At 37.1% G+C, this 25043-nt stretch overlaps 2 protein-coding genes across 2 annotated transcripts in view; both read left to right on the top strand.

The window, feature by feature from the left end:
- The window catches only part of LOC115418693 (WD repeat-containing protein 47-like), a 35289-nt gene extending 26814 nt beyond the window's left edge, over positions 1-8475 (top strand). Inside the window, 6 exon segments of the mRNA XM_030133242.1 lie at positions 467-509; positions 511-632; positions 722-897; positions 2907-3038; positions 5050-5268; positions 8216-8475. Coding sequence (XP_029989102.1) covers positions 467-509; positions 511-632; positions 722-897; positions 2907-3038; positions 5050-5268; positions 8216-8358 — 835 coding nt within the window. The 3' untranslated portion in view covers positions 8359-8475.
- lim2.2 (lens intrinsic membrane protein 2.2) lies at positions 8417-24836 on the top strand. The gene is made up of 5 exons (XM_030133240.1): positions 8417-8461; positions 21129-21351; positions 22482-22622; positions 23194-23328; positions 24713-24836. Exons 2-5 carry the CDS (start codon positions 21174-21176, stop codon positions 24781-24783), a joined length of 525 nt encoding a protein of 174 aa, XP_029989100.1. The 5' UTR covers positions 8417-8461; positions 21129-21173; the 3' UTR covers positions 24784-24836.
- The last annotated feature ends 207 nt before the right edge of the window (positions 24837-25043 follow it).

Here is a 25043-nt window from a genome sequence, read left to right as displayed (position 1 = left end):
TCCTGAGCATAAACCCACAGAGTCACAAGCCCTCCCCATAGTTTTCGCATAGTTTATCAGTAAATACATGTTTCTGTGCATCAAAAATTAACGTGTGGTGTCTGCTGAGTGGACATTTTTGCAACTTAATGAAAATAGGTTCATAAGATTTTTTTTTTTTCATTATTATTTTTTTTATGTATTTTTGACTTTTTTTTAAATCATTTTTTATTTATTTTATTTATTTTTTTATGTATTTTTTCAGAGGAAATTTTTCAATCCGATTGTTTTTTTTCATGCCTAAAGAGGAATAAAAAACACTCAGGAAAAAATTTTGATTAAGGTTCTCATAATTTGTGCATGAAAGGGTTAATGTAAGTCAGATTGATTAGATTTGATCATGCATTTTTTTCCAGACAAAGTAAAATTTGTGAATAATTCTTATACGTTTCTGAATCTGTGTGTTGTGATTTGCTGCCTCCTTCAGTGCTCCTGGTACAGTCAAGCAGCCGGTCGTGCGCTTCAGAAGAAAACAAACATCACAAGGGCTCGATCTATTGTGTCGCCTGGAGCCACTGCGGACAACTGTTGGCCACCGGCTCCAATGACAAATACGTCAAGGTCCTGCCTTTCAACGCAGACAGCTGCACGCCACAGGTACTGTTTATTTGTACCTGATAAGTCAGATCCACTTCCCTCAAAAGTGCAGACCTTCATTTATTGTGTGGATGTCCTCCTTTGATTCAGGTCCAGATTTAGAGTTCAGCATGCATGACGGCACCATCAGGGACTTGGCCTTCATGGAGGGTCCAGAGAGCGGAGGGTCCATCTTGATCAGTGCTGGAGCTGGAGACTGTAATATCTACACCACCGACTGTCAGAGAGGACAGGGTCTTCACGCCCTGAGCGGACACACGGGTACGACCACCACTGCACTTTTTAAAACATGTGAAAACTTACAGACATAGTAGAGTCCAAATATAGATGTAAAATATACAGAAAAAACTACTGGGGCACGTACACACAGCTTGGAGGACCTCCGACTGATGTATTATCATTATGAAATGTTCCTGCCAGTTTTTGTCAATAATTATCACAATAAATAGCAAATCAGTCATTTTAAAGGTTGATTTTTTTTTTTGTGTGTGTGTCTTTTCCTGAGTGAGAGTTGACAATAATGTATGATAATGAAATGTTCATTTATGGTCTGTAGATGGTATGTAGAGATAGAACATTCAGAACACTTCCTGTATAATGAGTTTTAAAAAAAACTCAACGTTGAGTAAAATGAAGTAAAAACAATCCCTGAAGCATTCATAAACGCGCAGCTGATGATTCAAACAATTAATATTAAATTTTAAAAAATATTACAAGGATATTATATATATATATTTATATAGCAATATAAAATTAGATTGTGATATTTGTCGGTATTGTTTGTAGCGCATCCTTCCTTAACACCTTAATTCAATGTGTCCCAAAGCTTTCCTCCATATCGTGTACTTAACGGAACATATTTTAACTTTTAATCTTTTAAAATCATATCTTATTGCAAAACAAATTAAACCGTCATATCAACAAACCTATATTTGAAAAGAATTACAGCTTTTGATTGATTACAAAACATGAATACTTCTACATAAAGCACAGAAAGACATGTAACATTTCAGCTGATAGACCCTTCTTAAAGACCCACAGCAATTTTTTTGGGACTTCCATGGGAATTTCTCTCTGAATATATTGTTCCCTAAGTGACTTATCGCCATTTATGCTAATACTATACTCTGTATTTTGTATTTTTCAGTCAAAATCTGTTTTTTTATATTTAATTTACTGATCATGTTGAATAAATCCAAACCAAAACAGAGAAAACTGAAGAAAACATGACTTTTTCAGCAAAATATATGATAAACTGCTCATAAAAACAGACATATAAAACCAGTGTCTTTTGTCAAACTCCATTGATTTTATTGGTGAATCAACGCTACAGAGGATGACGGTGTTTCCACATTCACAACACAAATGGATCATATCTGATGACACTGAAAAGCTACAAAACTGCATTTCACCTGAATTATTTCACTGTATTGATAGGATTAGTTATTCAAAAGTTATTAAATATTTTAGATTAGAAGATACTTTTTGTCAGCAGATGTTTAGGCCTTAAAGCAGAGGTCTCAAACCTACGGCCCAGGGGCCAAATCCGGCCCACCAAAGGGTCCAGTCTGGCCCGTGGGATGAATTTGTGAAATGCAAAAATTACACTGAAGATATTAATCATTTTAGTTCAGGTTCCACATACAGACCAATTTAATATCAAGTGGGTCTATCATTAAAATACTATAATAATAACCTATACATAATCACAACTCCAAATTTTTCTCTTTGTAAATGTAAATATTTTCATGTCATTTTATTGTATTTTTCACTAACACAAACTATCCTTTCACAAAAATACGAATAACCTTAACAAATATGAACATTTTAAAATGTCTGAAGTGCAAGTTTAGCAATATTCTGCCTGTTATTAAATGTTTCATGTATTTGTTGATCCACTGTGGTATGTAAGTTGTAATTTACATATGTAAATGATAAACCGAGACAGAATATTGTTAAAATTGCGCTTGGTTTTCTTAAGAAATTTCAGTTTGTTCATGTTAATCACATTGTTTTAAAGGATAGTTGGTAGATGTAAACATTTTCATTGCATAATTTTTTCACTCTAAAACATAGAGGAGAGTTTGGAGTTGACATTATTTCTATATTATTATATTATTATTTCACTGGTCCGGCCCACTTCAGATCAAATTTGGCTTAATGTGGCCCCTGAACTAAAATGAGTTATACACTCGTGCCTTAAAGGGTTAATGCATCAAACAAACAGATTCATTGTGTGTTTAAATCTTCACTGTTGTGTTTTTTAACAGGTCATATTCTGACTCTGTTCACGTGGGGAGGGTGGATGATCGCCTCTGGCTCCCAGGACAAGACGGTGCGTTTCTGGGATCTGCGGGTGCCCAGCTGTGTGCGGGTGGTCGGCACGACGCTGCACGGCTCCGGTGAGTCACCACTTGCTTACGGTGGGAAATAAACACTTTACCAGTCGTCAGCGGATGATTAATATTGAGGGATGGGCTTGTAGGGGGGTGCACCTGCTACCACACCACCCACTCACATGTATCAACACCTCCTACTGGAACATTCTAGTTGTACAATTCTATTTATTTATTCATGATTCTCAGGTTATGAAGGGGGATGCATTTTTGTCATTTTATTTATTTGTCACCGGGATTACACCCCACCTCACCCCTCCTCAAAAATATATGTCATGCTATACTGTGACTTACTGTATTACCATGTCACATTCTATATTACAGGCGTGTCAAACTCATTTTAGTTTAGGGGCCACATACAGCCAAATACGATCAAGTAAAATAATAACATAATGACATATAAAAAAATGTCAACTCCAAACTATTTTCTAGGTTTTAGAGAGAAAAAAGTAAAATTACATTATGAAAATGTTTGCATCTATAAAGTGTCCTTTAAAAAATATGTGAATAACAATAAAAGTGCAGTTTTAACAATATTATGCCTCACTTTATCTTTTACACATGTGCATTACAATGTACAGATTACTGATAAAATTGCACTTATTTCTATTAAAACCTTTCAGGTTGTTCAGATTTGTTCAGGTTATTCACATTTTTTGTGAAAAGATTATTTGTAAATGTAAATATTGTCATGTGATTTTACTTTTTACACTGAAACAAAGAGATAAATTTGTCATTATTTCTAGGTTATTGTGATAGTATTTTACTGGTCTGACCCACTTAAAATCGAATTGCTCTCTATGTGACCCCTGAACTAAAATGATTATAATGCTCTTGATTATTAACATCCTCAGTGTATTTTTGCATTTCACAAATTCATCTCAGGGGCCAGATTGGACCCTTTGGTAGGTCGGTTTTGGCCTGCTATAAAATATAAGGCAGTGGCTACTGCCACTGTATTGTGGCACAAAAAGTCGGTTTGTCTATTGCCACAGACTAATCAAATGTTAGCATTTGTAGTAGAGCCAAGCAGGAATAGTGTTACATGAATTAATTTGCCTCTTGTTTTTTTTTTTTTTTTTTTTTTTTTTTTTTTATATTCATTAGCCTCTTGTTGCCACAGTACTATGGTGATATATGGCGTATACTTCAGTGCATTCTTTGGTGTATTTAGCTACCACAGTACTGTGGCAATTGATGGAAGAAATGACAAATTGGTGATAGTATATAGTATAGAATAGGAATTATTGTTCTTAATACTCTATATGTTGTTTTATGGTGTTCTTTGCTCTGTGCAGTCAGTGAGGCTGGAGAAGGTGGGCGGAGCTACATGTTAGATGTAGCAGTGTGATGTGTGACTTCAGTTCTGTGTCAGTTTTGTGTCAGTTCTATGGTCCTGTGGAATTCTGCACTCTGAACGTCGTCCCAGTGGCTGATTTATATCAATGTCGGATTTACCTACTGCCCCCCACCACCACCACCCCACCACCTCTTTGAAAATCTTTAGGAAAAAAAAAGATACTTCAACCAGGTGTTGAACCTGAGTCTTCTGCATTGCAGTCCGATAGATTACCAAATGACCTAAATATCTGCTGTATCTCAGGTTGACCTATTTGCTATCTGATTACCTTGGTACTTTTTCAGGATGTACGTTACCAGTCTAGACATATAACGAGGGCGCTGATTGGCTCTGTGGTAATAGACAAACCGATATTTCATGCCTCACTACTGTGTCAATAGCCACTTCCATAACGATAAAAGGCCCTGCTATACTAGTTTAGTACAGAATAGCCTTACTATTGTTCCATCAGAGGGTGTAGGTGAGCGCCTGAAAAAACCTTCAAAACAAGCCAAAACACCTCTGGGAGTTGACTTGTACATCCTGGACACTGAATCCAAAACTGTGCATATGCAGGTGTCACAGTGGGTTCTCCCTGATGACTCCCTGGTTCTTTTATTTATAAGTTTAAAAAGAAACCTACATTTTCAGTGCATCCAACCAAACTCTTCTATGCAGGCAGTGCAGTGGCTTCAGTGGCAGTGGATCCCAGTGGGCGCCTGCTGGCCACCGGTCAGGAGGACAGCACCTGCATGTTGTATGACATCAAAGGGGGCCGGATAGTCCAGACCTATCGCCCACATGGCAGTGACATACGCTCAGTCCGCTTCTCACCTGGAGCCCATCATCTTCTGACAGGCTCCTATGACAACAAAATCATCATCAGTGACCTTCAAGGTAGGTCGATGGGAACATATTTCATGTATTTGCTTGAACATTGCTTTCAATACTTGAAGGGTCTATATTATGATATATTATTATAGTATTTCTACTGTAAAATATTCATATATGACCTATAAGTATCATTAGAGTGTTAGGATTAAAGAGTCCTGAAATTATGCCAAAGACACTGGTGTACTGAATTGTAGATATGAAATTAAACTATTCATACCAATAGTGTGAAGGATTTATGTGACCACTAGGGGGAGTAGTGAGTCACTAACACCACAGGGCCTTTGACCAAAGCTTCAGAAATGTATGAGATGGGATGAGAACCACTAAGAAACATTTTTTTATCTATTTATTTATCTATTATTCTTATCATATATTAAAAAGATGGACACAAACAATTTTTCATTGTAACAAAGGATATATATATATATATATATATATATATATATATATATATATATATATATACACACACACACACACACACACACACACACACACACACACACACACACATATACATATATATATATATATATCTACAGGGTGGGGAAGCAAAATTTACAATGAACATTTAGTTGTTTTTTCTCAGCAGGCACTACGTCAATTGTTTTGAAACCAAACATATATTGATGTCATAATCATACCTAACACTATTATCCATACCTTTTCAGAAACTTTTGCCCATATGAGTAATCAGGAAAGCAAACGTCAAAGAGTGTGTGATTTGCTGAATGCACTCGTCACACCAAAGGAGATTTCAGAAATAGTTGGAGTGTCCATAAAGACTGTTTATAATGTAAAGAAGAGAATGACTATGAGCAAACTATTACGAGAAAGTCTGGAAGATACTATTAAAGAAGAATGGGAGAAGTTGTCACTCGAATATTTGAGGAACACTTGCGCAAGTTTCAGGAAGCGTGTGAAGGCAGTTACTGAGAAAGAAGGAGGACACATAGAATAAAAACATTTTCTATTATGTAAATTTTCTTGTGGCAAATAAATTCTCATGACTTTCAATAAACTAACTGGTCATACACTGTCTTTCAATCCCTGCCTCAAAATATTGTAAATTTTGCTTCCCCACCCTGTATGTGGGGAATATATATATATATATATATATATATATATATATATATATATATATATATATATATATATGTGTACACACACACATAAATATTTATTTATTTATTTATTTTTTAATGTTATTTTAATTAATTTTATTTCATGAATTCATTTTGGATGTGTCCATTTATATATTTTTGTTGAGGTGCATCAGGGTTAGGACTCTGTTAAAGTGGGGGTACATAACTATGTTGTTATATTTTATATATATATTCAGTTGTACAGTTATGGTTGTTACAATACAAAAATTCAATAACAAAAAAACACTGGACACAGCTCTAAATGAAAAGAATCAAGTTTGATGATGAAAACAAAGCGTTTCCTTTGCATAGGTGAGTTTGATTATGAGGCTTATAAGGTATAATGCCTGTAATAGTTACATTTCTATGTCTGCTAAGTTCACATTTTTTGATCCATGATTCGGACTAAACTGTGACAGTTCTGAACTTATTTGGACAATCTAAACAGATCTTTAATCCAACTAATGACAACACAAACCGTACAGGAAACAGAGGTGATATGTGGTTTTACTGTGACTGTTTTCTAAAAACAGAGCTAAGCTAATCAGCTAATGCAGCAACTTACATGAAGACACAGTGTTATTTTGACCGGATGTCAAAATAAACGGCAAGGAGTTTTTGTTTGAAGAAGAGAACTTGTTTATTCCATGACACAGATGAGCTTTACACTTTATTCAGGGAGTGATACAGTCTGTTGTTACATAGCGTTAATTCCGTGTTTTTCAACCTTGGGGTCGGGACCCTACATGGGGTCGCCTGGAATTCAAATGGGGTTGCCTGAAATTTCTAGTAATTGATAAAAAAAAAAAAAAAAAAAACTTACTCATAAAAAATATATGGTGAGTTGAGAAAGACAATCATAATCCATAAAAGACATGACAATCTCTGAAGCTGAAACTGAAGCACTGTGGTACTGTTTATCTTTCAAATGTTCATTGTGGTCAGTTTCAGAAGCTGCAGCTCTTTCATAATTCATAGTTTGAGTTATTGTTTGTTCAGTATTAATTGTCAGCCTTGTAAATACAAGCTGGACTAATTGTACATATCCTGACCAAGGAAAATAAAATTCTCACTTTGTGCAGTAATCTACACCTGGCTTTTCTGCCTCCGTCCAGAATAATATACATTATATAGACTGAATGTCGACTAAAATTAAGGTTTACCTGTGACATAGTATAGCAAAGTATTACATGATCAAAAACAAATTAATTTTAGCAAAAAAAGAAAAAAAAGTGTCCGTTTTGAATGTCTGGGGTCGCCAGAAATTTGGGATGTTAAAATGAGGTCACGAGCCAAAAAACGTTGGGAATCACTGCGTTAATTCATTGATAATTTGGAATATCAGTATTGCATGCGACCCCTTTAAGGTCTTTCATCTTGTTCTTTGTTGCCTATTTAATTTCGCAGATCTTTCTTTCCTTCCTGCAGCTGTCAGGCTCCACAACAGAAACTGCTCTAAATAATTCCGTGCAATAAACCATGCAAAAAGCCGTATCCCTATCCAACCTGTGGCATGATCAGCATGTGTACAGCTGTAAATAGTTTTCAGCTTTCTTTATTTTGATTTTGAACTTCTTTTGTTCTTGTTTGCTTTTGTACTTTGCTGCTGTAAACCTGGAATTTGTGGGACTAATAAAGGCTTATCTTATCTTCATTCATTCATTATCTGAACCCACTTTATCCTCACAAGGGTCACGGGGGTCACTGAAGCCTATCCCAGCTACTTATGGGCGAAGGCGGGGTACACCTTTGACATGTCGCCAGTTTATCTTATCTTATTTCATTGCTTCTTTTTTCTGACCCAGGTGACCTAACCAAGCCGCTTCCCCAGACGTTGGCAGGTGAACACTGGGATAAGGTGATCCAGTGTAGGTGGCATCCACACGACCGGACCTTCCTCTCCTCCTCCGCGGATCGAACTGTGGTCCTCTGGGCACCGGGCCCCTGAGCTTTCTACTAGACCAGACCAAGACTGGTTCACAGCAGCAGGAAGCACAAGGGCACAGTGTCTACAAACACCCCAGCATGGAGGGGGTGTGTAGCTGCTGTGGGTGTGTATGTGATGACTTATACAGGGTGGGGAAGCAAAATTTACAATGAACATTTAGTTGTTTTTTCTCAGCAGGCACTACGTCAATTGTTTTGAAACCAAACATATATTGATATCATAATCATACCTAACACTATTATCCATACCTTTTCAGAAACTTTTGCCCATATGAGTAATCAGGAAAGCAAACGTCAAAGAGTGTGTGATTTGCTGAATGCACTCGTCACACCAAAGGAGATTTCAAAAATAGTTGGAGTGTCCATAAAGACTGTTTATAATGTAAAGAAGAGAATGACTATGAGCAAAACTATTACGAGAAAGTCTGGAAGATACTATTAAAGAAGAATGGGAGAAGTTGTCACTCGAATATTTGAGGAACACTTGAGCAAGTTTCAGGAAGCGTGTGAAGGCAGTTATTGAGAAAGAAGGAGGACACATAGAATAAAAACATTTTCTATTATGTCAGTTTTCTTGTGGCAAATAAATTCTCATGACTTTCAATAAACTAATTGGTCATACACTGTCTTTCAATCCCTGCCTCAAAATATTGTAAATTTTGCTTCCCCACCCTGTATTTTTATGTATACATACAGTGTGTGCGAGCAGAGTAAAGTGTATGTACTTCTCTGTTTACATATAACTCTGTTTCTCTTTAGTTATATGTACTTTATTTGTGTATAAACTGTGTCATGAACTTGTTCAGGTGGTTAGAAATTCACCAGTTAAAAGGATTATGTGTGTGTGTGGGCGTGTGTGTGTGTGGTTTTTGCAGACTAATGTACATGTCTATGTACTTACGCGACGGTGTGTGTGTGTGTGTGTGTGTGTGTGTGTGTGTGTGTGTGTGCACAAATGAACATGGCAATTAAAAAATCATGTTTGCAGTTTGAGCATTATTAAAGTAAATTCAAGCAAAGTCACAGGAACATTTTCGGAAAACAAGGATGTTTTAGTGCTTAATATTTCTACACAGAATTCATGTGACGTTAAATTATTATTCGAGATTTGTTCTCTGAGTAACTTTCTGCTTCTGGCTTTGTAAATAGAGCTTAAAAAGGAACCGTTTAGGGCCTGCAAACATGTAAAAACAGTTGAGAAGTAGCAATGATCGATAAGGAAAGGCTTTAGTAAGTTCCTTGCAAGCACACTTTCAAGTTAGTTTAGTTCTGCTCCCACAATCCTGATCTACAAATTTTAGTCAGCATTCGGGAGAGAACAAATAAAATAGTGTTTTAATGGAACATAACATATCATGCTTTTAACGAAACAACTCATTAATATGCATTTATACTGATTAGGTTTGATTGAAAAGAAAGCTCTGACCTGGACTCTTTATTTTGTGGAGGAAAGCCATGTTAAGTTATGCCTATCATAATGTGCCTTTTTTATAACATTAGCAATTTATAGATGTATTTATTTTAGCACTTTTATCTGTGTATTACACGGTATCATCAGCCAGTCGCAGAAATAATTATTAGACCACCTCTTGTTTTCTTCAATTTCTTGTTCATTTTAATGCCTGGTACAACTAAAGGTACATTTGTTTGGACGAATATAATGATAACAACAAAAATAGCTCATAGGAGTTGAATTTCAGGGCTGATATCTAACCATTTTCCATGTTTTCTTGATTATAACCAAAATCCCTTAAGTTCTCACATCAATATCTATGGCATTGTACTGACAAAAACAGTGCTTTTAGACATTCCATGTTTTCTTTCCTGTCTGTTTTAGTCACATGATACACACAGGAGTTAGTACTTGATTGCATAACCATTGTTTTTGATGACTTTTTATGGTCTAATAATTTTTTCCGCGACTGTATATTCTTATAATCACTATTATGCAGAAAATTACCAGTCACTTTTCATTTATTCTTCCTTAGGTTGATCTTATTGAAATGGGATGGGATTCTTGCAAAGGCCAAAATAATCAGCGCTTAATACTTGTGAGAATAGATTCATGTATGTAATCGAAGCCATTACAAAATGTGTCATAAACATATTGAGTTCACTGTGTGTTTGAAGGAAACCTAAACTGGAATGCAGCAGAGTTTGGCTTTAGAATAATGACTGATACGTTAATTTGATATTTTTGCTCTAAAATGTTAGTACCGTTTCACTGTAAGCACACACAATGGTGTAAATTCACTGCTTGTTGACTTCAGCAAACAGGTTTTGGGTTATTGCAGAAGAAGAACATATTAGAAGCACAAGTTTACTCTACATTAATTGACTAAAGGAAGATTATTTTAAGAGCTTTATCACTAAGATGCTCTTGTCAACACACTGGAATTCAGGTGATGATTGCATATAGCTGCGCATCCATAAGCAAAAGCAAAAAATACAGGATAAAGGTTGGTGGGAAACTTTAGAGAGATTAAGTAAACTAATGGAACTTTTGCATCTAAGAATGTCAGTACTTTAAAATCAAAGCAATCAAAAGAGACAATGTTAACGATGCACTTTAGAGAAAGCAAAACGGCTGTCAACTTTAACATAAGTTTCCATTGAAAGATGAAGTGTGCGACTGCATTACTCTTAAGACACATTAAATGTTTTCTTTTGTTCACACTCTAAGCTCACAATGTAAAGTTTTTGTAGTTCACACTGGAATGGTTTGGATTGAATGTGTAACGATGCAACAGCCAAAGGTTTAATGGAGGAGGACTTTTACAGTGCTGAAATAGTGGCTGTCTGTTACCACACGCTGTCATCTCATTTGAAGTACCACATTAGAGCTGTTCTGTGGAATAAACATCAAAAAGTGCCATCAAACTCTTCTACAGTGTGTTTCATTATTGTGTAACATTATTCACTTTAATGTTTAGATTCGTTAGGTTTTAGTCGTACTATGATTTAACCCATAATGACCCAGTGCTACTTTGGTGGCAGTTGCCAATTTTTTTTTTTCTCTATATTTAACCTTTCTTAAGTGATGTATCACCATTTATTGTATTGTTATCCTCATTATTTTAAGTTTTGCCAGTGTAAATCATGTATTTTCCGATTCTTGATTCACTGATCATGTAGATGTTGATTAAAGCTCAGTCATTTTAAGGTAAGGCAAGGCAGGTTTATTTATATAGCACATTTCATATGTGCAAGACAATTCAAAGTGCTTTACAGAAAACATTAAAAACGTTACAGCAGGGAAGCAATAAAAAGTATAGGTATGAGGGGAAAAAATACAGAAAAAAGTAAAGAAAAAAACAGATAAAGAGATAAAAACAGCTAAAAACTTTACGCTTAAAAGACAGTGCAGATCTGAACTGATGAATAAAAGCTCTATTCAATTGCAGCTGAGGACAGGTGGGTCTTGAACCTGGATTTAAATAAACTGAGTGTTTCAGTTGATCTGAAGGTAAAGGGTATTATATCAAATAAAAAAACCCAACTAAAAAGTGACTTTTTCAGCAGACATCATAAAGTGAACATAAAATCAAAAGCCCTCAACCACTGTCATTTATGAACCCATAAAGACTCAGTGTTACTTTTGTGGCAGTTCTCAAATTTAAGGTGAAGGTGAAGTTCAGCTACCTACAGAAAAACAACACACTTTATCCTTTGCTGCCCTTCTGGCTCGACGAGCAATCCTGTTTAGGTGGAGGAACGCTTTCCCTCCCACTCATGCACAGTGGTTAGAAGCATTATGTCCTGCTTAAGACTGAGAGAAATTAGATACTCACTTCAGCAATCAATGGGAAATTCCAGAAAGTGTGGGGTCCCTTCCTAAAAACATTCCAGACCCTGTAAATCACAGGTGTCAAACAAAACCGAGGCCAAAACCGACCCTCCAGAGGTTCCAATCCAGCCCACGGCATGATTTTATGGAGTGCAAAAATGACACTGAAGATACTAACAGTCAAGGGTGTTGAACTGGTTTTAGCTCAATGTGATCTAAAGTAAAAATAATAGTCTAATAACCTGTGAACAACCTGAAAATTAAGTACAATTTTAACAATATTCTGTCTGTTACTAAACGTTTTGTGGATTTGTAGATCAGATTTGTAAGTTGTGTCAATAAGTTGACACATAATATGTAGACATTCTTATTTTAGCTACACATTCCAACCTTCAAAATTTCAACATTATGTTTGTGTAACATTGTGTGTAACACACATGTACAAGTGATAAGATGAGGCATAATATTGTTAAAATTTTGCTTATTTTTCTCATGAAGTTGAATTTTTTCTGCTTATTCCCTTCTTTTTTGTGAAAAGATAGTTTGCAAATGTAAATATTTTCATTTAAAAATGTTTTTTATTGCACTAAAATGAAGAGAAAAACTTTGAGTTGCCATTATTTATAGGTTTTTATGCTATCATTTGAATGGTTTTGGCCCGCTTGGAGCTCGAATTGGGCCTGAACGTGTGCCCCTGAACTAAATGAGTTGACACCCCTGCTGTAAATGCTTGACTTTTAGGTGCAACTTAACAATGCTGCTTACTCCGTACTTACTCATAGCGCAGGTTTCTGTCGTGATAGTGATCCTTTATTATTTCTCGTGCACTGGCAATGACTGAGGAGGGATTAATTAATGTACAGTTTGTTGTTTACTTTATTATTTTTTTTTCTATGGTGCTAGCTGCGTGTAATTTACACCCATGCTTACTTAAGATTTCTTTAATGACCATTCAGAACTGCACTTGTATTATATTGAGAAAACTTCAATAACAAAGATCTTGATCAAAAATAAATAAATTTACAAACATAGTAAAATGCTCATATTAAACAAACACCAACCTCTGCTCTCCTGATAATGAATGGAAATAACCATCGGATAGCATAGCGGCTAAATTAGCATGCTAGCATTAGCACGGACGCTAAAGTAATTGAAAAGCACTCAACAGAATTCTTATAGGATGAGTCGGATATTACAAACGATAAATTACAGAAGTTTGCCTCATTTAACTCACGAATAATACTTTTTTGGGCCTTTTTGGGATTTTTTTCCCACAACGTCTACGTCACCGCAATTGCGCATGCAAACAATGTAACTTCCGCTTCACTTTCCTGTGTTGATTGAACACTCGGCTATTTCTGCTTTGCTGCATTGGCTCCATGTTCATTGCGAAACATGGCATATTTCACCCGCTGTTTACATTCACATCAGTCACGTCCACAGGATTGTCCAGCACTTTTCACCTGCAGCCGCTGGCAAGTGTCAAAAAGGAGTTCAACTACAACTATCTACAATCTACAACTTTCAAGGTGACTAGCAATACCATAGCTGTTAGCTTAGCTCTTAGCATTAGCATAATTGTAGCTAGCAGGCGGCTAGGGCTCAGGTGGTAGAGCGGGTTGCTAAGTAATAGAAGGGTTGGCGCTTCGAATCCCGCTCCGTCCTAGTCAGTCCGTTATGTCCTTGGGCAAAATAAATGACCCACCTTGCCTCCAGTGCCACTCACAATAAAGTGCTTTAGAAACTCATTCATTTTATTACTTGGAACCAGTTAAATCCTCTCAACATACTTTATTAGTTTTATTAACCCTTTCATGCATAGTGGTCACTACAGTGGACAGTTATTCTACAGCTATTCTATTGTATATTCATGGATTTTGTTGTTTTACTTGCATATCAACCAACACAGTGGACACTTATGCAACACCCCATACATTACAATTCATACCATTATTGTTCCTGTTCTTGCTAAACCTGATCTGCAGTAACATATTTGAGTCTAAATCAATTGCTAATTGTTATTAGACTGTAATTTAAATTTCTTTTAAAACAAAAAGTTTTTTTGTTGCATATTATCTGATTGAGTAATAACTAGTATTATAGTATGTTAAAATGTGAGGAAACATCAGAATAATTTTATTTCATAGTTTTCACACAGTATGTCAGTAAATACATGTTTCTTTTGCTTCAAAAAATTAAATGTATGGTGTCCAGCTGAGGGGACATTTTGTAACTCCATGAAAAATAGTTTCATAAAGAAATTTCAATCACATTGTTTTTTTTTTTTGTTTTTTTTATGCCTACAGAGGAATAAAACATTCAGGAAAAAAAAAAATCTGTATTTCGGTAACCATAATTCATGCATGAAAGGGTTAAATACCTTCCTATGTTGATATGATCACCAACTGCTTGTGTGGATTTTCATTCGGCTTTTGTATTTCCCCTCAGTGTCCAACTAAGGTCCAGTGTCAGGTGGAGTATATGTGAGGGCCCTATGTCAAACCAGTGGACGTCACTGGTTTGGATCTGTCCAAAACCACTGATGTTTTGGACACATCGACTTTTTTGCTCTTGGTTTAACCACGTTCAACATCAAAAGAAAATGAGTATTATTCTCTTTGCTAACTGTTAACAAGAAAAGTTCAGTGTTTACTCACTATTTGAACTAACCTGAATTTGTGGGGAAAAAACATTTTAATTTGAAACAAGTCCGAACAATATTTGTTTGGTTGCGTTGTTTTAAATTTGACCTGTACATATCCTTTATTACTTTTGTATATATATCCTTATTTGTTGTGTATATATTTCTCTTATCTGTAGTATAGAGTTGGCTTTTTGTATATTTTAGTATTTCTTGTAGTAATTTTTGTATATTGTCGATATTTTTCAATATATTTCAGTATCATTTGTGTGATTTTTTTTTTTATTCAGTCTTTTTCCATTTTAAGTGTTTGCTGCTAAACTGATTTTCATTGTTCCTATAACAGTGATGACAAAGATATGTTCTATTCTATTCTATTCTTTGACCATCTGCATAAATCAACATTTTTGTTTAAAATAACATAAATATAAACTGTTAAGTTTTGCTTTTTATACATTGAATATTCCAAATATCGATGGCCAAAGAGTCCTATCTGAAAAATTGCCTTTTTCTGTTTTATTTTAATTTTGTATTTTATGTAGAATATCTTGTTGTTTTCTTGCAGAATGCTATTTGCAAAAAGTAAAATAGTTCAGGAACAGTATATTAGTTACTGGGTTTTGCTACCAAATACCATCCTGCAAAAAAATGTGTAGATTTTTTTTTTTCCAGTTTTCTCAAAGAAGTGCATTTTTCAGATGGTAAATGGTAAATGTTGTTTTTGTGCATCTATGGTTGAGTAGATAGACCTCTAGTTGTGTTTGTGTTTATTATAATTGTATGTAAATATTTAGTTTGATGAAGTTGCGTGTTTCTAAAAGTGGGAGAAGTGTCAGACATTTTTGTCAACATCTTTTCCAATAGTTTCTTTCAGATGTGGAGGTTCTGCCGATGGACGACGCTACGTGAGCAGATGATTGTGGACTGTGGAGGGGTGAACGTTGACTTATTTCATGAGGTGAGTTCTGTTGAAGTTTGAACTATTTTCATTCTTGTTAGTTCTTGGTTCTTAATGTCACGGTGCTGCTCATCATCTGTGAATAAATGCACATTTTGATGTTTTTGTTTTTTTTTTTTAAAGCTTCCTTCCTGTTGTTTTGCCACTTCAGTCAGACTTGTTCTTCTTCTAAGGCAGATGTAGAAAATGTTAAAGTGCAGGTTTTCCAAGTGTTAAACTAAAAAAATGAATACACAGAATACCATCACAGAGCCTGTTTACATGACCATAAAAATCTGATAACTGGGACATGACATGCACTAAAGAAATGTGATAATTAAAACCCTGGTTTAGACTCTCCAGTCCATTATCAGATTTCTTTCTGAACACGTACATAGTGATGGTAGAATCAAAATTCCTCTTATCTTATTATTATTATTAGGGGTGTGTATTGGCAAGAATCTTACAATACAATACAAATCACAATACTAGGACCACGATACGATATATCACGGTACTGTTAACAAGGCAATATTTTTTTTGTTTTGTTTCTTCTTCTAAGAGAATATTTCCTGGAAAAATGTAATTATACCAGAAATATGCACAAATACAAAACGAATTTTTATTTGATCAGAACAGGATTTAATGATATATCACAAAACATTTCTCTGTAATTTTTTTTATAAATAATAATAATAAACTAGACTAGAAAAGCACTCAGAGAACGCAGACCTCCGCCAAGACAGATCTGTCCGCCCCCCCATCACCACCAAAATTTAATAATTTGTTCCTTGTGCCAGTACCAACATTTCCTGAAATTTTCATGAAAATCCGTCCATAACTTTTTGAGTTATGTTGCTAACAAACAAACACGCAAACACACAAAGCAAAGTGATCACAATACCTCCTGGCGGAGGTAATGACATCTATTCTGGGTCACTGGCAATGTATAAACCAAATCTGGTATGAATTCAACCAATGGTTTTGCTGCTAGAATGTTAACAAGCAAACAAACAAACAAACAAACTGAACCAAAAACAATACCACTTGCCTCTCCTTCAGAGTTGGGTGTAATAAAGTGGAATGAGAGGTCATGCAGGGTGCAAAAAGATAGATCATGTGCAAAAGTTTGGAGCGAAAGAGCAGTGACAGTGGGATGAAGGTAATGGCAGAGAAGGGAGTGATGGGGATTTAGCATCACTCACATGTTGCGCTCGATCATTCCCTCTTTTGTGAGATGGACAATGAGAGCCAGGGGTACGGGGCTTAAAAAGGATACGCAACACTGAGAGAGACAGCAACCCTGGAGAGACAGCAACCAACCCAGAGGTATCGCCAAATAAAACTTGGACTTACACAGAACCCGTGGTCACTGCCCTGCCGGGAAGATACTGTTTTCTTTGAGATTCTAAAGACAAGACATCAGCCAAGAATCCAGTTTTGGGAAACGCTGAAGGATCCAAAGAGGAAGTTTGAATATCTTTGTTAATTTCTCTAGGGGGAAAATATCTGTACAGCATACAAATTAGGTCAAGGTCTGCCATGGTTGTTTGTGTTGCTTGGCAAAAATGATAACTGAGTCAAGCGCATTTGGGAATGATGTTTATGGCTTAAGTTCAATGTCCTGCTGGAGTTTAGAAGTGAGGACATTGGAGTTCAGTTCTGCAATCAGGATATGAAATTATGCATCTGCTGCTTGACTGACTGAGGGCAACAGTGCTGACAGTTCAGTTGTTCAGTATTGGAAGATTAGTTGGTTTTGCATGGAGGGGAATTAGTGGTGAACAATAGCTCTGGACTGCTTGATAGGCAATCTTATTGTTTTACATTTGTTTTGGATTGAAGCTTTGCTGGCTCCAACCAATCAGACAGAATTATAAAGAATAATGACTTTCTTATCTAGTGTGGGAAACAAACTGTAACATATAACTAGAATTAGCTACATTTAATCTAAAGATGCTTTAAAAAAAAAAAAAAAAAAAAAAAAAAACTAAGGATTTTTTTCCCCCCAGTGTTAGTCTCTGGTTCTGGAGTATTTAAAACTATAAAATGTGAGAATTGTGTTTAAATTTTAGTGGACGCGACTCGCCAAAACACAACCAAAATGAGCATCTTCCATCAAACGCCTTCGCTCACTGTATTATAATGTGAACTCCGACCTGTTATAACCTTGACAAATAACAATAAGCGATCTTTCCAACTCGATGCAATGGAACTGTCGTGAAAACTTAACCTCGAGTGAACACAGTGTACAGTGGTTTTTCAGTTTTTTGTGCTTGGTATTTGTAGCACTGATTGACCTAAAGCTTAACTAATTCGGAGAACTACAAAAGTTAAGTTAACCCTTTAACCCCTGAGACATTATTTCAGGTAAATGTGCTGCTGTGTCATAAATGCTGCTGTGAGCGTGTTCTTGTGTTCTTTTTCTTCAGTGGTTTTGCTTTACTTTGTGTTTTAGGGTCAAAACAGGGTGGAATTCCAGAAAAAGACAAAGAGAGGAACTGAAATTTCACAGGTTTTTACTAAATAACATGAACTGTGAGCTGGAATACACCGAACAACAAGTATTTGAATTTTGGCCCAGTAGCTTTTGTTTTGGGATTCTTTTCCTACAGATTTTTAAATAAGAAGTGTTTTATCTACAGTATTGTACAGGAAGTTTAGAGTATATACTAACCTTAATGTCAACATGACTACTTACCTGCATGTTTTGTTTTGTCTGTTTTTGTCTTCTTGTGCTGTATGCTTGTTGGGGTTAGGGCTAAAGTTAGGGTTAGGGTTGGGATTAGGGTTGGAGTTACGGTTGGGGTTAGAGTTAGAGCTAGGGTTGGGGTTAGGGCTAGGGTTAGGGTTAGGGCTAGGGTTGGGGTTAGGGTTGTGGTTGAGGTTGGGGTTAGAGTTAAGGTTGGGGTTGAGGTTAGGGTTGGGGTTAGGGTTGGGGTTGAGGTTAGGGTTGGGGTTAGACTTAGGGTTGGGGTTAGGGTTGTGGTTGAGGTTAGGGTTGGAGTTAGGGTTGAGGTTAGGGTTAGGGTTAGGGTTGTGGTTGAGGTTGGGGTTGAGGTTAGGGTTGAGGTTAGGGTTAGGGCTGGGGTTAGGGTTAGGGTTGGGGTAGAGGTTAGGGTTGTGGTTGAGGTTAGGGTTAGAGCTAGGGTTAGGGTTGGGGTTAGGGTTAGGGTTGAGGTTAGGGTTGGTGTTAGAGTTAGGGTTGGGGTTAGGGCTAGGGTTGGGGTTAGGGTTAGAGTTAGGGTTGGGGTTGAGGTTAGGGTTGGGGTTAGAGTTAGGGTTGGGGTTAGGGTTGAGGTTACGGTTAGGGTTGGGGTTATAGGGTTGGGGTTGGGGTTAGGGTTGTGGTTGAGGTTAGGGTTGGGGTTAGAGTTAGGGTTAGGGTTGAGGTTAGGGTTAGGGTTGAGGTTAGGGTTGGGGTTAGGGTAAGGGTTAGGGCTAGGGTTGGGGTTGTGGTTGAGGTTAGAGTTGGGGTTGAGGTTAGGGTTGAGGTTAGGGTTAGGGTTGGGGTTAGGATGCGGGTTTAGGTTAGGGTTGGGGTTGAGGTTAGGGTTGGGGTTAGAGTTAGGGTTAGGGTTGTGGTTAGGGTTGGAGTTAGGGTTAGAGTTAGGGTTGGGGTTAGGGTTGAGGTTAGGGTTGGGGTAAGGGTCAGGGCTAGGGTTGGGGTTGTGGTTGAGGTTAGGGTTAGAGTTAGGGTTGGGGTTAGGGTACAGGTTAGGGTTGGAGTTAGGATTAGGGTTGGAGTTAGGGTTAGGGTTGGGGTTGGGGTTAGGGTTGAGGTTAGGGTTGGGGTTAGAGTTAGGGTTGAGGTTGAGGTTAGGGTTGGGGTTAGAGTTAGGGTTGAGGTTAGGGTAAGGGCTAGGGTTGGGGTTAGGGTTGTGGTTGAGGTTAGGGTTGGGGTTAGAGTTAGGGTTGGGGTAAGGGCTAGGGTTGGGGTTAGGGTTGTGGTTGAGGTTAGGGTTGGACTTAGGGTTAGGGTTTGGGTTGAGGTTAGGGTTGGTGTTAGAGTTAGGGTTGGGGTTAGGGTTGAGGTTAGGGTTAGGGCTAGGGTTGGGGTTGAGGTTAGGGTTGTGGTTAGGGTTGGGGTTAGAGTTAGGGTTAGGGCTAGGGTTGGGGTTAGGGTTGAGGTTAGGGTTGGTGTTAGAGTTAGGGTTGGGGTTAGGGCTAGGGTTGGGGTTAGGGTTGGGTTAGAGTTAGGGTTGGGGTTGAGGTTAGGGTTGGGGTTAGAGTTAGGGTTGGGGTTAGGGTTAGGGCTAGGGTTGGGGTTAGGGTTGTGGTTGAGGTTAGGGTTGGAGTTAGGGTTGGGTTAGAGTTAGGGTTGAGGTTAGGGTTAGGGTTGGAGTTAGAGTTAGGGTTGAGGTTAGGGTTAGGGTTGGAGTTAGGGTTGAGGTTAGGGTTCGGGTTGAGGTTAGGGTTGGGGTTAGGGTGCAGGTTGAGGTTAGGATTGGGGTTAGGGTTGTGGTTGAGGTTAGGGTTGATGTTAGTGTTAGGGTTGGGGTTAGGGTTGAGGTTAGGGTTGGGGTTAGAGTTAGAGTTAGAGTTAGGGTTGGGGTTAGGGCTAGGGTTGGGGTTACGGTTGAGGTTAGAGTTAGGGTTAGGGCTAGGGTTGGGGTTAGGGTTGGGGTTAGAGCTAGGGTTGGGGTTGGGGTTGGGGTTAGGGTTGTGGTTAGGGTTGTGGTTGAGGTTAGGGTTGGGGTTAGGGCTAGGGTTGAGGTTAGGGTTGGGGTTAGGGTAGAGGTTAGGGTTGGAGTTAGGGTTACGGTTGGTGTTAGGGTTGGAGTTAGGGTTAGGGTTGGTGTTAGGGTTCTATCTATCTATCTATCTATCTATCTATCTATCTATCTATCTATCTATCTATCTATCTATCTATCTATCTATCTATCTATCTATCTATCTATCTATCTATCTATCTATCTATCTACTGTACCTACTTATCTACTGTACCTACCTTACCTACCTATGTACCTACCAACTGTAAAAACACAGTAAAAAAAGAAGAAAGAAAAAAGGAACATCACCACAACACTGCAAACCACAGTAAAAGCAAAAAACCACAAGGAAAGCGGTGTCAAAAAAAGCCCAAATCAAATTTTTTATCGAGTCAGTCTCACTCACTGCTGTGTTTTGCCCCCTATACCACAGGCGGCAGGAGATGCACTGAGCATGCTCAGATGTCTATGGAAAGACATATTTTATTTATTCTATCAGCATGTTCTCTAATTATTCCTATTGAGCAAATGGTTGAATTGTTCTGAATATTCAAAATAAATCATACATCCAGAACGCTCATCAGGGGTTAAAGGCTTAAAACTGTTGATTTTTGCCTTGGACATTTCAGTTGATGTTTTGCTGGTGTTTTTACAGCGTGCGTGTCCTCACTCATGCCCACTCTCCCCTGAACAGCTGCTGGATGTTTAACAGGACAGAGCTCCCCACAGCTTCTTCACGATGCTGTACACTTTAGCAGGAGGAGGCACACTCTGCGGGGTGGCCGCCCTCGTGCTTCTCATCGTCTCCACGGCAACCGACTTCTGGATGCAGTATCGCTACTCGGGCAGCTCAGCCAATCAAGGGCTCTGGAGGTTCTGCATTAACCACAAATGCCACGCCCACACCATCACTGTAGGTGAGCACCTGCTGTTCTCACACATCCTCAACATTACCAGTAGCCCATCAGGTGTTTTGGGGGAAATTCCCAGTATGTTAATGAACATAAGTGCTCTGCAGTGATGGAAAGTACATTAAGTCAAGTACTGTGTTGATACTTTAAACCTCTACTTCATTACATTTCACTGAGAGTATCACTGGTCTACAAGTAAAATACTCCAGAATAAAAGTAGAGAAACTTTACCATGTTTGAGTCACTAATAATGAAAAATGTAAGTCAAAAATGCTGGTTGGTTGTGGTTTCCAAGATATAGTCTTGGGTCAAAATGTGAAATTCTGAGAATTAATGAAAGAATGAGTTTTACTGAAAATGAATGTGTGTCTCAGAGCTACCAGATCTACTTTAAAACACTGTCTGCACATTACAATACGTTCACTTTTCAGAATATTTCTAGTGAATCTATCGTGTAAATGTACGTAATCTACGACATATGTACTGTATGTAATAACACTTTATCATGTGCATTGAAAACATCATCTAACCAGCATATTTGGCCTTTGTTTTCCAACTCATCTTATTGAAATATATGAAATTTAGCACATTTCAATCTCTTACAATTGCTAAAAAAAAAAAATAAAGAAGTCAAACAGTGTTTTTGTTTTTACTCTACAATATTTAAAATAAACATAGATGACATAAACACATCATACCATATGAGATACTACCCATCTCCATTAAAATTTTGGCTCCATTTTGGTAAACTGCAATATTAAAATGCTCCTTTAGAGTTATGTTTTATATATTATTATATATGTTTAGTAATATTCTATAACCAAAACACAAATAAAGGAGGCACTCTGCTTCTTACATTGTGGTATTTATAGGTTCTGACTATTTCTACTCCTAACGATAGAATCAAACACTAATACTCTACCAAAACACTGATATTGTGTTATATGTAGCCTAACAGTGCACAATGAACCATTCTATGTGATAATGACCACAAAGTTCTTTTTTTTTTTTTTTTACATCTGATAGCCATATATATCATCATTAACTGATTTATTTACAGTGAAGTATGATGTAACTAGTATACCTGTAGAATTACATGTATGTAAGTATTTGCTGATGTGCGTCTCTGTGCACAGCCTTCTGGGATGCGACCCGGGCCTTCATGTTGCTGTCGGTGCTCAGCTGCTTTGCTGGTGTGGTTCTGGGCCTGAGCGCTTTCACTAACGGCACCAAGAACAGAAGGGTCCGCACTGGAGGCATCGCCCTGGTCCTGTCAGGTAACGCACCTATGTTAACCTGTGTGTTTATAGTTTTTTCCATTAAAAATATACAGGGGTTGGACAAAATAATGGAAACACCTTAAAAAATCAACAAAATATAAGTTAATATGGTGTAGGTCCGCCTTTTGCGGCAATTACAGCCTCAATTCTCCGAGGTATTGATTCATACAACTTGTGAATTGTTTCCAAAGGAATTTTAAGCCATTCTTCAGTTAGAATACCCTCCAACTCTTTTACAGACGATGGTGGTGGAAATCGACGTCTTACTTGAATCTCTAAAACTGACCATAAATGCTCAATAATGTTGAGGTCTGGGGACTGCGCCGGCCATACGTGATGCTCAACTTCATTAGAATGTTCCTCATGCCATTCTTTAACAATTCTAGCTGTATGGATTGGGGCATTATCATCTTGAGGTGAAGGTGTTTCCATTATTTTGTCCAACCCCTGTAAATACTACAAATCTGTGTAAAATGCGTTATGGGAATGATGCTAAATATGACACGTGCTAAATATTTTAGTGTATACTATTTAGTTTTTTTTCTGAAATCCCTCTTTTTTTTATCAGGGTTTCTTGCTTTACTGGCTTTGGCAATTTACACTGGAGTGACGGTCACTTTTTTTGGCAAACGCTTCGTGGACTGGAGGTTTTCATGGTCCTACATCATTGGATGGGTCGCTATCATCTTGGCTTTCGCAGCAGGTATCTTGTATTTTAGTTTAACCCATAAAGACCAGCTACCGGTGACACAAACCATCTACTGATCTAAAGCGTTTAAAACCTGTTGATCCATTAAATCCTATCAATACATGTAAATAATTGGTGTAAAATACAGTTATTCATCTTTTCATGGTCATCAGATATGACCCATTTGGAAGTTCAGAGGCTCCGTAGTTACCATAGAAACACCATCATCTTCTATAACATTGATTCACCAGTAAAACCCATGGATTTGGATCAGTGACAGTGGATGGACACACTTGGTTTATGTTCAGTTAATGATAGATTTTATTGGGAAAAGACACTTTTTCTTCATTTATCTCTGTTTTGATTAAATTAATTTTGAAATTACTGTGAGTTTTCATAAACATCTACATGCTCAGTGAATTTAATATAGGGAAATACATGATTTACACCAAAAAATGCAAAATACAGAGGATAATATTATATAAAACAAATTGGTGATAAATCAGTTAGGAAAGGTAGAAATAGAGAAAAATTAATTTGGGATCTGACACAAAAGGGTCTTCATGAGTTAATTTTGGGAAATGTGAGTAAACTGCAGGCTGACGAAAGTGTCCAGAGTAAAAGTATGCAAAGGAACATGAAATCTGTCTCAAGGACCAAAACTGTATTGTCCTAATATTATTTAAAAAAAACAATCTTGAAATAATATATTAAAGAATTTACTGATGTTACCAAGATGATAATAGACAAGGACAAAGAACTTTGATAGTGACAAAGTCTGACTTGTGTTTCTTGACAACAAAAATCATAAAGACCCAAACAGCCATCAGCAACCAAAAGCATCTACTGATCTAAAATGTTTAATAACATCTGATCCACTAATCCTATCCATCCATGTAAATAATTAGTGTAAAATGCAGTTTGTCATGTTTTCATGGTCATCAGATATGACCCTTTTGGACGTTCAGAGGCTCCGTAGTTACCGTGGAAACACTGTCATCTTCTACAACTACAACATTGATTCACCAGTAAAACCCATGGAGTTGGATCAATGACAGCAGATGGACACACTGGGTTTATGTTCAGTTAATGATAGATTTGACTGAAAAAGTCACTTTTTCATTAGTTTTCTCGTTTTCTGATGTAATAACCCTCAACTTTCTGCTGAGATTTTATGAACAAAAAACATGATCAGTAATTTAAATATAGGAAAATACATGATTTTTACTGAAAAACTGCAAAAAACAGAGGATAATATTATAATAAATAGTGATCAATCAGTTGAGACAAATTAAATACAGAGAAAAAAATATTTTGGAACTGCCTCAAAAGTACTACTGGGTCTTAACGGGTTAAGAATGAGAGTTGATTCATCTTAATTTGCTTCTTTTTGTGTCAGGTGTGTTTCAGCTCTGTGCTTATCAGAGGACCACTGCAGAACCTCCTCCTTCAAATGTCCCAGACAGCTGAACAAGGCAAACATCTGACTTAAGCTGTTGCAACTGGTGTCTCTGCTGCTTCTAAGTACCTACAAATAATGAAATAAACAGAAAACACTGACTTGAGAGTCATTGTAAAACTCCAGCTGATTTGCATAATATATTAACCACATATATACCAAAGACTCTCAAAAGGAATATTTGCTTGTGTATAAACATCTGTTTCTAAGTATTTATGGACTTGTTTTAAAATTTGTCACTTCTGTTTTGCATTAAAACAAAATTCATATG

Source organism: Sphaeramia orbicularis, chromosome 4 (genome assembly GCF_902148855.1).
Source record: "Sphaeramia orbicularis chromosome 4, fSphaOr1.1, whole genome shotgun sequence".
Classification (NCBI taxonomy): domain Eukaryota; kingdom Metazoa; phylum Chordata; class Actinopteri; order Kurtiformes; family Apogonidae; genus Sphaeramia; species Sphaeramia orbicularis.
Note: the sequence above shows the minus strand (reverse complement) of the source record. Positions and strands in the feature narration are given on the sequence as shown.

Bases quoted from the DNA above. Each gene is read 5' to 3' on its own strand.
- lim2.2 (XM_030133240.1), top strand. From the start codon at position 21,174: ATGCTGTACACTTTAGCAGGAGGAGGCACACTCTGCGGGGTGGCCGCC. The intron at 21,352-22,481 runs GTGAGCACCTGC...CTCTGTGCACAG, and splicing joins CGCCCACACCATCACTGTAG to CCTTCTGGGATGCGACCCGG. The intron at 23,329-24,712 runs GTATCTTGTATT...TTTTTGTGTCAG, and splicing joins CATCTTGGCTTTCGCAGCAG to GTGTGTTTCAGCTCTGTGCT.